Here is a 15,388-nt window from a genome sequence, read left to right as displayed (position 1 = left end):
GCATGTCACTGTTTAGACACCCTCTTGCCATCATTTTCTGACAGAAAGGGACCTAAACTCACATTTGCTGCAGAGATTAGCTACTACGCACTACCCGTTGCCATCTGGTTTAATTAGGTAAAATATGGTCTACAATCCAGCATTTAACCACTCAACACAAACAGTGAAATCAACAATATTTGGGGATGGAGTTTCTCAAATCTATTAATAACATGCAAGCAAATTAACAAAGCTGTTTGTATATGCATTTTTTTAAAGTCATAACAGTGGAAGTATAATTGGGGGGAAGAATTCCTTGTTCCATATGCCATCTGGATTGTACCAAGTAAAGGTCATTTCACTAAGTGATGCGTGTGGAACAGCACCAGGATCTGAAAAAGAAAATGATTCGTACGCTTCCACTGGCTCATGGCAAAAACTCCCCAACAAACCAGCGACTGCTGATGCTCAGACTGACCTACAGGGGCTGCAGACATGGGACCTGCACAACTGCAGATGATGTCATAGCAACGGAAACCAAATAGTGGTGCACTTTCACAATGTATTCTGAAATCATCTGTTGAAATAAAAAGTTCCTGAACTGTTCAAGTTGTTTCATACCATTGGATAACTAGGAAACTAGAGCCATGCCTTAGAGTCTACGAAGGTAGCAGTGGCATTTTAATCATATAGAAATAACATGGCATGCTATTCGGGCTGCAGGGCAATGACTATTTCACTGTAATCCCATATAGCAGAGAATCTAGAACAGCAGCACCTGAACTGGATTCTGTAAAGCGTGAACAGCACACACATTTACCCTGATGCAGTGAATCTGAAATGACCTGCCTGCCACTAGAAAATGTACGCCTTGCAAGGCACATTGCTGTGTTCTAGTGAAATTTTAAAGGGAAAGCCTCTCTCCACCTTTTTAATTGGGTGTCAGGTAGATGTCAGCAGCCCCATGGCTCTGTATATTGCTGCTGGACAGCTGTTCTGCATATGGAAGAACTGCTTTCAAGTATTTGTCTTCATCAATATTTTCTTCAGATAAGACATAAAAGTCAGGTGCCGATTACTGACCGAAGTTCCCATGGCAGTTTCCACCTAAGCAGAAATGTTGATTCTATGTCCTGACCACATTTCACTTCAACTGGATACACTCTGCCAACCTAAATTTTCCTGCACTTTCATTTGGATACATATATGCATGCATACATATATAAGCATTACACAGGGAAAACAGAAATAGCTTGGGAGTCCTAAAGATGCTCTCCATGTTCAGGGTTTTATAAAAGTTGCCAGAAATTGTTATGCCTTTTCCTCCATTCACAGAAGACAGATATAAAGAAACCACACCAGCATAGGTCTGATTGGTTCCTGGTGGTTTCCAAAAGGCCAAACCCAGTTATAGCATCACTAAGGGACTCACAAACTATTTAAATGGATAATACCCTAATCCACTGCTGTGTTTTCTTCCCCATACTCCCCAAACTGTTCCATAGTGCTGGATTATGCATTTCAATCCCAGAGGTGGCTGCATTTCATGCTGCCTTTCTTCCATTATGGTGGAAGAAGTGACCTCTGTACATAGTTGAATAAGTCTTTACAAGGAGCTGTGGGATTCTTTGAATGAAAAAGACAATAAAAATGGACAGTCAGAATATTGAAGGCAGAGGGGGTTGCCTGGTCCTGAGTTAAGAGATCCAGATCCCAAATCCAGGAACAGCTTTTAGCTAAGATGCATCAGGAGAACTGCTGATGTACTCCAAAAGTCACCTGTGCCCTGGAATGGCACAAGACACAGCCGCATGCTAAACAACCCATGAGAGGTTTTTGTGCAGGCTTCCATCCCAAGGATGTTTGCAGGGCTGTTAATATAATCATGATAGTCAGCACTGCACCATCCTGGCTCGGAGCTCGGAAGGCTCCACCTCTTGTCTTCTCTTGTGGGAAGTCCCCACTATCCTAAAAGCACTTCCAAATAGATAAACAGCTTGAAACAGAAGCGTTCATGTTGTGGAACATTCAGGCATATTAAGTAAATGAGGTAGCCTCAAATGTCTGAAACACCCAAGATTTAGAATGACTTTGCTTTTGCTGAAATTTGTGGTGTCAGACAGAAGTTAAGCCTCTATAGGAAAGTTTCTGAGGATTTTGTAGAACCAGTGCGAACTGGTCCGCTCAAAACATGGAACAGAGCAATCTGACTTAGGAGCTTAACCTAAAATTGGACCCATAGTTCTCAGGATGGACTACCCGATTTGGCTATAACACACCACTCGCCTACCTGGTACACTGAATTGCCACAAGCCAGACCCCACCCCCTCCATGTGTGTAGATAGATACCTATTGAAGGGAGTTCAATTAAGAAAGTCTCCATAATGTTCATCTGCAGTACATTTGCATTTCATCATGGGTCTATGGTGGTAATATCCATGGCAAGTTATCAAATAAGTGGTAAATCACAAACATTTCAATGATACTAAAATATTGGGTCATTCATCTCAGCCCAGTGCCTTCTCTCTGAAGCCCTGCTGCCTCCTAGGTACTTGGGCTAGGTATTTTGTCCACATCTACATTAATTACTGTCACTTGTCTGCAAGCAAAAAAATAAAAATAAAAAATGCTCCAAAACTTAAGCTAGAATCAGGACTGAGGATGGAGCCGTCATTTCTTTTTAGTTTTAATTGCATCCAAATGTGGAAAACATTTATAATCATAGGGAAACACTCTCATTTCCTCCAAGTGAGGCCCTTTAATTACATTTTGAATGGGAAGTAATTGAGATGTATTATACAGTGCTTTTATTTACAGTCACACTGCTGTTGTAAACCCATGTGTTAGAGCACCAGCGATTATGTCTGACACTTCCCGTTATCATTTATCTACTTAATCACACCCTGGACTGAGCTAACCAAGGTTCTGCACACCAGTGGCTCTTTATTCAGCAACACCTTCAGATATCCAAGCCAAAGATCATGCATCTCGTTTCTCTGGAAAACTTTAAACACTGTTACGGTTCCATGTATAGTTTTTACATCGATGAACACCTCTAAGCATGTCTTATGAAAATAGTCTCCCTTTATAAAAAACTCCACCCCCCCCACTCCCCAGGATTATAATGTGCTCAGGAACACACAGCATTGGAGGCAGATGCCATTAACTCATTTAATACAGGAATCAAATACCATTAATTCAGTATTGATGACTGCACAGAGCAGAGGGATAGCATTTTACTGAGTTGAACATGGTAAGGGAATTAAATTTTGTGTCCACTTTGTTATTAAAAAAGGTCTGTTGCAGATTATCACTTGGTTGTGCTAAGCTGGAGATGGCAACGTAGCCCTGAGATCAGGTTAACCTCTGTTTGCATGCGTTTGTTAGGAGAACGAACAAACAAACAAACAAACAAACATTAGTATCAGCAGCTGTCCTGCATCTCCAAATGCAGCAGGTTTCCTTGTAGCAATTTTGCATAACTCGCATTTCAGGGCTTAATTACATTCCAGAGGGAGAAAATCTTCATGCACTGTAAGTCTGAACACTCATGATTTGCAAGAGGAAATTTCTGGAGGACACCCAGGCATGTCGGTGCTGAAGAATAATGATGCTTCAGTCCACGCCATTAGGTTGTAGAAGGCATGGTGAGTAGTAGGGGGAAAAAAAAAAGAAAGAATTTACATAATAAAGTATCCAGCCCTGCTAAGCGACTGGATGTTTAACCTCTCTAATTTCATGCTCAGCCTCCCCAGCATACAAAATGGAAGCAGCATTGTATTTCATATGCAGGATCTAGATGCTGATGTTTACCTCAAGTGGCTTTTGCATGTGGGAAAAAAAAAAAAAAAATCTCACAGCACAGTGGAGCTCTATGGAAGGTAAACTCCCAAGGCAGCACATGCGCTTCAGTTGAAATTTCAGAATAACTACTGAAGTAATTTGTCCTTGCTTTGGCCTTTAACAAGAGCTTACTAATTCCAATCACTGGAGTGCATTTCAAAATGCAGCAGCAGCTGACTCCTATGTACGTGAACCCCGTTCTCTGGGCCTGCATCTGAGAAACACGCACAGATCACATAACAAATTAAATGTGTGAGTGCATGGTGAGCCCACATTTTTCTTCATTATGGTGTTGCGGGAAAGGTATGATTACCAAGTATAAAGCCTGCTTTACAGCAGCTGTTTGGAAATACCTGCTGGATGGTGGGATGTGTCAGCAGGTTATGTTAAAGCACACTGCAGTACTGGTTTGCTTTGAATAAGAAAGGCTACAGCAACTGCACCTTGACTAATCCATAATCCATTAAGCATCCTAACCTACCATTTCCAACTGAACGTTTTTCCTACCCATTTGAAATGATATTAAACAACAGGTCATTACCAAATTATTTTAATGAGTCAAAGTGCGCAGCAGCCTCAATGTTTAGAAGAGAATAGCCCCACAAAGAACATTTTTCTGTCCTCTTCCTGGCTGGGTGGATATTTTATTTGTTCGCTAAATAATTATTGCTATGAAAAGCAGAGCAAGAAGAAAGTGGTAATTCTTTTCCACGTCTGTCATGGAAACAATAATATTGTTTGATCACGCTCTAATACATTTCAAGTTCCATTGTTACAAGTTTGGCATCCCATTTTGGCAGGTGCTTTCTGTAAGGCTACAAACTTCAAGCTACTTAGAGATGCAGGACTGAAATGAGGTTTACTCCAGCATCACTGGAAGCAGGTGTCACTCCATTTACCTCTGTGGTGTCACTCCAGATAGATGCCAGCATCACTAAGGGAAGGGTCTAGGCCAAAGGGTGCCATTTACTCAGAGTACAAACTATGTCAACTCACTTATGCAACAGACTTGTTTTTTTGCAAGAAGCAGTCAAATAAGGAGCAGTCACACTGGAACTTCTGCATTCACAGCATGACTTCTCTGTTCCTAAGGGGTGAATGCAGGTAGGTCGGAAAGGCACAGCACGGCTACTGGGAGAGTGACTACATTGATCCAGTGGCTGCAGACTGTCACCTAGCATGTGTGCCAGGATTATGGCTCTAATCCTAGCCTAGACATTGGGATAATAGCCCAACTGGAGAAGACAAGCAGCTGCCCATGCCTAACCTGCAGACTGAGGGCCAGATTCTCCCATGCCCTGGAAATCTGTGCATTTCACCCCCAAAATATCTGCTTGCTCCTGCTTCAGCAAGAGCTAGAGATGTGAAGTTCACTTGAGAAAAGGAAATTAAAATAATAATCCCCCCCACTATATTTTTCTGCTTCTTTTGGCCCATAACCCAGGTGAGGCAATGGCATTTGCCATTATTGCACCCATTCTACCCTCCTCAAATACCTTTGGCTTCAGTTGAGTTACTACCAGCACACACCATTGCTATTAACCCAACAGCTTTAAGTGCTACTTTACTTCAGCCCCAACAAACATTTGCTGATCCTAACCTTTCCCACACTGCTGCGCAAGCAGGAAGACCTGTATTTTTAATGCTTCCAAAAGGTAATTACTTCCCTCCAAATAAGCTAGTTAATGCGATCAGCATGTTCCACTTGTTGCTGAAAATTGGATGTAGGGTTTAAATGGAATCCAGCATTGTAAAACATGAAGTGGCAATACCTTTCTGAAGTATACGCTCACATAAGCCATTGCCAGGAATCTGCACTTATTTAATATGGAATTTACAAGGCTCCCAGGTACGTCAAGTGTGACTATTTTCCAAGTACTGAAAAACCAGATGGCAAGCAACTCCTGGCTTTGTCAGCACTACAGGAAGTGCTTCCCCAAGTACTCGCTGCACATGATCTCACCAGGGCATCTACAAGCACCGCGCTGCATCCTTCCTTGCATTTCCCATTGAGCCGGTGCACATTTGGCAGGTTGTTAAATAAGGACTGGAAATGACCAAGCACTCAGCAAAACAGAAACTTCAGTAGCAGCTGCACATGCAGGGTGTTTTGCTGGTGACAGCCAAAAGCTGAAAGTCACTGTTGTCTGGTGCCCAGTGCAGGCATGATGCAGGCACTTTGGAGCCCATCGATTTACAAAGCCTGGAGCTCCAATACCTGGGCCAAATCATTTCACCTTTCCCCACCTCCATCCAATCGAACGGTTTGCTCTCAGGGCAAGGACTGCCTCCGACTATATCTCCTTAAATGCTTAACCAAAGCCTCTCCAAGTGACACTGCAGTACAAATACTAAGAATCCCCTACTGAACAGATGAAGCCGTTTGTGACAGTGCAGTGTTGACATGGTGCTGTTTTATAACAGCTAAGTTGACCCAACATTTCCATGCTTGTAAGACTGTTTTTGTAAAACCAAACCTTAGCAGAAAGGTTTCTGCACTTAAAAAACAAAACAAAACAAAACAAAAACCCCTGATGAAAACAGCTGCTTTAAAACCAATAATTGTCACTCTGTGTTGTTTGAAATCAAGGACTGCAGAGAGACAAGAAAGGGAAAAACTGATCATAAGCAGAAGTAACTGGAAAGCAGTAAAGTCAGGTTATCTGTACTCGAAGGAAAAAAGATGAAAAAACAGTGGCAAGCTGCAATCTGAAAATGCTTTTACTTGTGATAATTTGAGAGAGACATTTATCTCCAATTTGTACTGCTGAAAAATCTGTCCCCCTTGCTACAGGTACCATAGGAAATCAACACAGCTGTTTGTAACACATGATTTGTATTTGATAATATTGTAATCCTGGCAAAACTCCCACTGGCCTCAATGGGGCCAAGACTTCCCTCAGTGGAGATAAAGAGGTGGAAGGAGCAGAGCGACTTTTTTTTTCTTTTTTTTTTTTTTGCTTAGAGTGAGTCTTCAACAGTGCAGTAGAAATGCATTTCTCACAGCTAGGGACAATAAAAGCCCTCAAAAGAGGTCAGCCACAAATATTTTAAAGCTCCCCTTCCATGATTTTGACTTTGCAGGTAAAAACACGGCTTGCTTTGCTCAAGCAGAAGAGCTGCTGCTTTGCTGCAGCGTTTTGCCTTGAGGTAGTTTTCAAAAAGCTGCAGATCTTTGCAGAAGGATAAAATTCTCTCATGTGGACCAAAAACAAGCAAAAAAAGGCAGAGAGGGCAAAACTCTGTGCTGCATTAATCTCACCAGCCCTGGTGGGTAACTCAGGGTCAAATGGAAGTGATGATTGACTCTGGCTACAACCAGATGAGGATGGGGGAGAAGGAAGATTTTTCTGAACAAGGAGAGAAAAACAAAGTGAGCCAAATTTTTGCCCTCACACTATTGCAGCCTGTTGGACATTGATGGTGAACATCACAGATACCAAGAGTCACAACAGGGCCAAGTCCACTCTTCCGTGTTAGGTACAACTTACTTGAAGTGGAAAGGATGAGGAATCTGGTTAAGCTTCCACGGAAAAAAGATTCCCCATGAGCCTTAAGTGGAAGCTGGGCTGGTCCCCACTGGCACGTGCAGACAATGAAATGGAACGTGTCAAGGGGGGCAGGGAGCTCATCAGCAGTCTCTTCAGTCTAATTTAATCAGACACACTGCAGCAGATTTCCACCCAGAAGTTATTGGGACCCTCTGGACATGAAGCTGCAATTGCTGCTCTATTCTGGGAAGCAGATTCTCACAGCCTGCCTGCATCACCCACGACACAGAGTTAACAGCTCATTTTTAACAGCCCTTTGAACAGAACGGCAAAGTCACTGTCTGCCTGCAGAGAGGTGCTCACAGTAAAACAGGTGCAGTGGTCCCACAGCAAGGCTCTGCTGGTGATCCTGTGCATCAGACATGCTCATCTGACAACCCCAGAGATGATGTTTCCAACTGCCCAGATCACATGGCCCAGCCACTGGGTTTTCTGTGCCTCTCGTTAGCACCAGTAATACACGTGCACATCCACTGGTGAAGCACGGGACAGACTAGAATCCAAGTCACTATTCCACAGCTAAGCTGGTAGTCCTTCTCCCACTCATCCCTGAGTACAACATCACTGCTTGCCATAGTCCGGGCCCCAATGTGTTCTCTGCTTTTGGATGACTTTGTGCCTCCCTTCCTCCCCCACATTTGCCATATGTCTCTATCACACACTTGTGTCTCTATCAACACTTGCTCACAGGTTCCCCTATGGCCACCATCTTCCTTCTCTAGCAATTTTTCCCCTACAAACTTGCCCACGCACTCATCTTATTGTCTCCAGTTACCCACATTCCTCATCACCTGGCACTCCCTTCTGATAAACCCTCCGTCGGTGTATTAGTGTCATTCACAATGACTTGCTTTGGGAGCGAAGGATGCTACAATTCTTTGAAGTCTCAGTCCACTATGTCTGATGACTCCAGCCCCATGACTATATCTGAAAAGCATCATCTTGGCACATCCAGTCAAAATGCTTCAATTAGACAAGAACAGACTAGGAAAACCACACTACTGACTACACAACAAGGATCCCTTAAAGTTAGGAATGACTTCAAAAGGGACCACAACATGGGTTTCCCTTTCCTAACTGCTTCCTTGTGAACTCTCTGATCTCCCCAGAGTCATTTTTTCCTGCCAACATTTACAAGAATGTGACATGACGCAGTGTTCAGATGCAGACTGGGTTTGGGTAGTAGTTTGAGACTGAATCAGTTTACATCTGGCTTCTGATTCAGGTGCACCGAGATCACAGAAGCTGTTCTCATGAGTTTTTAGTCACAAGTGACAATATTTAGACCCCATCAAATGGAAGCCCTAAAAAAGCATCACCTCTCTGGGTTTGACTCTGTTGCAAAACCAAACTGTAGAGGCAGGGAATTATAATCCTTAAACACAGAGCATCCCCAAATCAAGATGGTGTGAAATGCTGAATGGTGTATGTGTAACAGCAGCATCACTTATGACTGTTTCAAAGCTCATTATAAAGCTCGAAGGGAGTCTTTCCAATGATTTCAATTAGCAGGGGAGCAAACTAGCTATGTAAAAGGAAAGCTGAGACAAGTTACATTACTTAAAAGCTATACAGGTAGGGTCCCCTTTCCTATCTGCGTAAATATCTTATTCAAACATTTTCAGTTACAAGTGAAGAAAACGTGGAGGACCCATCTCATTGCCATCCATCTGTTCAGCTGGGTGCACATCACAGCCTAAAATTCAATCTCTTTCTTTGCATATTATTTGTTTCTTTCTCCGCTGCCTGGTCATGATCTAGGCTCCTCCCAATATTTAGAATACACCATTCAGAACTGATCATTTTCACAACTACAGACCTTGAATTCATAATTTAATCTTATTTTAAAAATTTAAAAACCCTCAAAATTACATATTTGCTGATTAAGATGATCACCTGCCAAGAACACAGTCTACCTAATCAAATCCTGAATCTACTCATTTATGGGCCCCAGGTCCCCTCCCACATACTTGCTTAGATATTAAAGCCAGAAGGACCCTGATAGACATTTAAGTCCTACCTCCTACAAAACACAGCCTGCAGCATTTCACCAGCCTTCCTAAATACCCAAATCGGTAGCCTTCTCCCATGGCAAAAAAAGAAGAGTACAAAACCACCTACAGAAAAATGCTTCTCACCTCAAGGGCTTAGAAATTCAGGTCATTTGCTTGTATAGGAATATACAACTTGGAGACAAATCAAAGCAAAAACAAACAAACAAGATCAATACTGCTCGTTATGAGCACTAACTTCCCCTGCTTATCTCGGTGGCTACTGAACAACCACCGTGGTCTCCGATACAGGAAACGTTCAACATCAGATTTACGCAAAAAAAAAAAGAGCCTCCCGAATCCCACTCCTCTGCTTTCATTCATCCTTGCTCTGTTACCAGGGTTGAGCCAAAAAGAGCGATTTGGTTGGACAAGCAGAGCGAATTCACCCTCCCCAGAGCACTCCTATGATCTTGCTTCTTTTCGTGAACTGCAGGGTTGTTTGTTTCGCTGCATTTTCAAGGGGTCTGAAGTTTTCCTCCTAACGCCAGCTCCAGGCCGCCTCCTGCGCCTCCCCGGTGCCGGAGCTCGCTGCAGTGCAGCGGACTGGAGACACAAGCCAACCCCCACAAAACCAAACACTTCTCTGTCGCTGGTTCGTTTCAAGGAACGGCGCAACCTTTGTCCCGTGTACAAGCGCCCACTTCGGTCTGGACGCGCACCCTTTCCCTCAGACCGGCACACGGCTCTTGCCACCCCAAGGGAATGGCTTTCTTGTGCCACTGATGCCAGGGCCCCGCTGTCCGCCCGTGGGCGCAAGACAGCTTTGCCCGCGCGCAGAGCATCCCACCTGCGCAGCGCCCGACACGCCCACAGCACGGTGCCCTCCAGCGCATCCCACCCGCTCCCAGGCCCCAGGGCGGCCCCGGCCCCCGGGAGCACCCCGCCCCGCCCCGCTCACCTCGTCGCCTTGGCCGAAGCGCAGCCCCAGCGCCACGAAGCGCTCCACGCGCAACAGCCCGTCCGCATCCTCGTCGCACGCGTCGAAGACCTCCCGGAGCCGCCGCCGCAGCAGCCGAGCAGGCCCGCCCGGCTCCATCGCGGCTCAACGGCCGCAGCCGCGACCCCGCACCGTCGCCGCCGCCATCCGCCGTCGCCCGCCCGCCTGCCTGCCGGCCGGCCGCCTCCCGCCGCGCCCTGACGTCAGCGTGGGGCGGGCCCAGCCAGGTGTGCGGAGGGCTCTGATTGGCTGCGTGGGCTGTGATTGGCAGGTCTGTGGGGGGGGCTGTGATTGGCGGGGATGCGGGGGCTTTGGGGGTGGGGGTGTGTGTGTGTGTGTGTGTGTGTGTGTGTGTGTGTGTGTGTTGGGGGATTTGATTGGCTGGTGTGGGTTAGGGGGCTTTGATAGGCAGGTGTGTGTCTGTGGGGCTTTGGCAGGTGTGTGGGGGAGGGGCTGATGGGCAAAGGGGGATATGGGTGGTCTGTGATTGGCAGGCGTGGTGGGGGGGTGGGGCTGTGATTGGCAGGGGTGCGGGGAGGGGCTGTGATTGGCGGGTGCATGTGAGGGGCTTTGGCAGGTGCATGTGGGTGGGGCTGTGTCTGGCAGGGCTGTGCGGGGGGATGTGATTGGAGGGCTGTATGCACTGGGGGTGTTTGATTGGCAGGGGCGTGGGGGGGGCAATTTGATTGGCAGGGGCATGGGGGGAGCTGGCAAGCCTGGAGCGAGGTGACCTCAGGGGCAGCAGCTAAGGGAGTCTGCGGGAAAGCCCCGGGCCGAGGGGCCAGCAGCGGGTGCTGGGGCGGAGGAGCTGAGCCACAGGTGCCCCCGGCCTAGGGGTCCTGGCACCGGTCATCCTGACGCTGCCTCAGGGAACGTGCAGGCGCCGCCCGCCACACTTTGCCTCCTTGGTGCTAAGGGAGCACTGGCAGAAAGGCCCTGAAGGTATTGGAGCGGCAGGGAGAGGACCAGAGCCCTGGGAGGAGGGCAGATGCCTAAGGGCTCGGCTTAGACCAAAGGGGGCAAACCAAGCAACCCCCATCCTGGCGCAGTCTGGGAGAGCCCTGCCTGGCACACCTGGGCTGGTTTACCGAGGGGGAAGCTACGCCGCCGGGTGCCGACATGGTGCTCCCCCACCGCCGGGTGCAGCTGCCTTGGCGTTATTGCTGCTTACCGCCTCCCACGGCTCAGCGTTAATGATACCTTCTCGATTTGCCCCCGCCAATCCTGCCTTTTTTCTCCCTTGGGCCACATTAAAAGTCCACGTCCACAAGTTCTCTGGGGTGAAAGGAAGCCACTGACCCGCCCTGGATAGACCCATGTTTGTGCTCCATGGTCTGGGCCTTGTAAATCCTGCATGCAGCCTTTGGGCAGGGGCTGAGGCAGACCCCCTTGCCCCCCCACCCCGGGGCTCGGAGTCTGGCTCGTTAGACATGCCGCCATTGTTAGCGAGCATGAGAGGCCATTATTTCCATTTTATGGCTTGTGTGACTTTACGAGCAATGCTTTGCAAGTTATTGATAAGGGAGCTCATTTAAAAATACTTTGTGTTAAAGATTTCAGTTACCAGCTGAAATCTCCTCTATCGGTTCCTCTGTTGCGATAACCAAGGCCCAACATTGCACCAAACAGCTCTGGAAATTTCACAAGGGAAGGAAGCCCGTCCAAATCCCCCTCTCCCCAGGAGATATGCACCCCCTACCCAGCAGTTTGGTTTCTTCAAACACAGGCATCATCCTAATTTTTATGTGCAGATATAATACTGTTGAAGAGGGCAGGCTTGACAGCCTGGTAAGCTGAAGTCTGCTGTTGATCCACACAACAGTGACAGCACAAGCCATAGTAGCAATGCAGGCTTCCCACATACCCGCCTCCGCCAAAGCTCCTTAATTTAAAAGGCTGCAGAGAGGGTGAGGAGTTGCTTTGGGAGGCTGTCACCATATCATTTCTTTAATCATACTATAAAAGTTCCATAAAACACCCTGTAAATTAATCCATGTCCTGACATTTATAAAAACTTGGAGCCACATTTTTCTGTTGATGTTTACAAGTATAGGAGAGACTGACTGCAAGTCACTGGAGGGCAAATTTTCACCTGTGCACATGCATTTTTACCACACGGGCAAAGTTCCTTTGTTTTTTTAAATCACAAAACGGTAACCTGGCCAGCCAGGAGAGAGAGATGTCCTTTTTGACAAAAGCAGGAATAAATCTGCAGACTGGATTTAACCCCACATATTGGGGAAACCTGAAGACCTCCATTTCTGGTCTCTTTCCAATTGTATTTTTGCCCCAAACAGAAAATTGACTGAATGTAGCTTTGAGATCTGCCATGTGAGATTTTGAAATGGAGAGTGAGAAGGTAGAAACAGCCAACTGGGAAACACAGGTGTGGGCAGGGGAGAAGGGAGGAGACTTGAGATGGAAGATGAGCTGAGAACAGGAAAAAGGGAACCAATGAGTTTTATGGGCTGCTACTGGAGACTGAAAGGTTATTATAATAAAAGCAGGGTTGTGAGCTTTGTGGACCAAGGGTTCATGCCTTTTAGCTGGGGAGAGCTGAGCTCTCACTATGTCAGATGCTCCTATTGAAATAAAGGGACTGTCTTCTCCAACAGGAGACTAGAGGTGAATTCCCATTAACTCCTAGGGAAGTTACTTATGCACTGTGTTGGTGGAAATAGGGTCCTTGTTGGGGAATAGCACGTGACAAAGATTGCATGAAGCCTCTCTGCCTGGTGTCCATTGCAATCTTCCATTTCTTTGCAAACAGGGACTCATTTAGAGAAAAGTGCTGGGAACCGAGCTGGGACTGGGGAGCAGGGACTGAAGTCTGCCAGCTGCCGCAGGGAAGTTGAGCGCCCAGGAGATGCATGAGCACCGCTATCAGAGAGCTAAGAAGTACATAGGAGCTGTCATAGCAGACAGATATGTTCTGAGCTGAGCTCTGACGGCTGGGAGCTGATCCAACAGCACACACGGGAATTGAGACATGAGAGGTAGGTGATGGATACCAGGAGTTAAGGGCTGAGATCTGAAAGCTGGGAGTGGCCCAGCTGTTCAGCTCAGCATCCTTGCTGTACTACACTTGCTTGCCTTGTGACCATAGTAGGAAGACATAGGCTGGGCTGTGCATGTGGGAGTTCACTTTTCTTGTCAGCAACAGGGTGTGCGGTAGGTAGGAATGCATTTTGCCTGAGATTTTCCCAAGCTCCCCAGAAGATCCGGCCTCTCAGCTCTCATTAGAAATCAACGGGGAATTGTACACTGTAAGTTCCAGCATGGACTTCAAAATCTTACCATAAAAGCCTGTGTTACACAGTTCCTCCAGAAGTGCACCGAGCAACTAGAAGTTAAAATATCAGTGAATTTTGAACGAGTGGCCCTTTAAAAATCACTGCAGGATCTCAATGCAAAACATCACTGACTTGAATTATATACAAAAAAAGGGCAAGATAGTTAACATTTCAAAGCTGCTAATACATCTAAAACTGCTTAGAAAAGAGGCTACATGTTAATAGTAATATCATTATGAGTTATTGTATATAATGACTTCCAAAGTGGTTAGCAATATTAATGAGATGAGCATTATATCTGCATAGCGTGGAAGGAATGTATTATTTATTCCCCTTTCAGAGAGGTCAAGTAACTAACCCATCATCACAAAAGAAGCCCATGAAGTGAATTCTAGATCAGGCTTCTTAAGTCAATGGACACATTACCATTGTAGACTTCAAGGTGCTTGGAGTTAAACTGTACCAAAGTGTGGCAGAGGTCCCAGATCTGCCTCCTAGGGCTGGACATTAATGTCTCTCTGTAGAGGGACATTTTCATTGTTCCTCTGCAGAGGGTGTGAAATCTGGAGCAAGGTGCTCTGTCAGAATTGAACTGCATTTAAAACACTGAGTAAGATCATCTGGAACAAATAGCAGCCTCAACTGTTTTTCATGGTGCTTATTATGTTACAAAACACTTTTATGGCAAATACACATTTCGCTCTATTTCTAAAAGAAAAGTTTGCAGGCTCTCATCAGAGATGTCCACAAAACATGATATACTTGTATCTTCAGGAGAGATACTCAACAGATAATTAAAATGCAATTCTACTCTGAAAAGTGACTTGCTAAAAATGGTACTGGGGGAGGGTACCTTGCGCATTGTCTTGTACTGACACCACATCAGATCTGCTTGGTTCACAGATGAAAAGATACTTCTTTAATTGCCTGCCCTTCCCTGCAAACATACCATAGGATTTTAAACCAAATGTAGGCTCTTTCTGCTTCATATATTGTTACCAGTAATAAAAATACTGGAAGTGGGATTTAGTTAACCAATTCAGCTGGTTATGTATGGGGGTGTCTGCACATGCATTTAAGCACGCCTAAATTTATTGTGTATTAATTAGCTTAATGCACTTTAAGCAGGTTTAGGTAGGTGTCTACAGGTGCAGGTGTTAAAGCACATAAATGGTGTGTGTGTTGACCGCCTTGGGACTAAGGTTAGTACTTTAAAATATTTGCACCTAAATTTGAAATGCAAGTGCAGGTATCAAATCTAGGCACAAATACCCTAAATTTGACATTTCTAATGTGCATTAAGGGTGTGCACATATAGACACACACCCTAATTGTGCATTAACTTAGACTAATGCACATTGAAGTGCCCTGTGTAGAAACGCCCTGAGACAAAATAAAGTCCAGCTCAGTCCCCCATAGCTGGGTGTTCACATTTAGATATGGGCTCAGTGGCAACATTTGGATTCAGATTTGGATTTTAAACACTCCTGTTCCCTGAAGCATTTGGCTCTTTACCATTTTGTTTCAGGCCCAACTTCATCTTTTATCAACGAACAGAGGAGATACAATTTGGAAACCCACTGGGAGCTAGTCTGTTGACAACAAAGATACCATATTCTACATACAACTCTAAAGTCTTTGCTATATGTTTGTACCAAGTCTACTGTTATGAAGCCCCTACTCACTACTGGAGCTACTGGACTATAAATAATAGTATATATTGCCTTTCTG

The 15,388-nt window shown here is 45.6% G+C and overlaps 1 protein-coding gene across 1 annotated transcript in view; it reads right to left on the bottom strand.

Moving 5' to 3' along the window:
* RAB11FIP4 (RAB11 family interacting protein 4) overlaps nt 1-10,563 on the bottom strand; it is a 185,162-nt gene extending 174,599 nt beyond the window's left edge. Inside the window, exon 1 of the mRNA XM_090059207.1 lies at nt 10,326-10,563. Within this exon, the coding sequence (XP_089915333.1) occupies nt 10,326-10,463 (138 nt within the window). The 5' untranslated portion in view covers nt 10,464-10,563. The remainder of the gene's footprint in view (nt 1-10,325) is intronic.
* Between the last annotated feature and the right edge of the window lie 4,825 nt (nt 10,564-15,388).

Source organism: Crocodylus siamensis, chromosome 8 (assembly GCF_052110815.1).
Source record: "Crocodylus siamensis isolate JL-2025a chromosome 8, ASM5211081v1, whole genome shotgun sequence".
In the NCBI taxonomy this organism is placed as follows: domain Eukaryota; kingdom Metazoa; phylum Chordata; order Crocodylia; family Crocodylidae; genus Crocodylus; species Crocodylus siamensis.
Note: the sequence above shows the minus strand (reverse complement) of the source record. Positions and strands in the feature narration are given on the sequence as shown.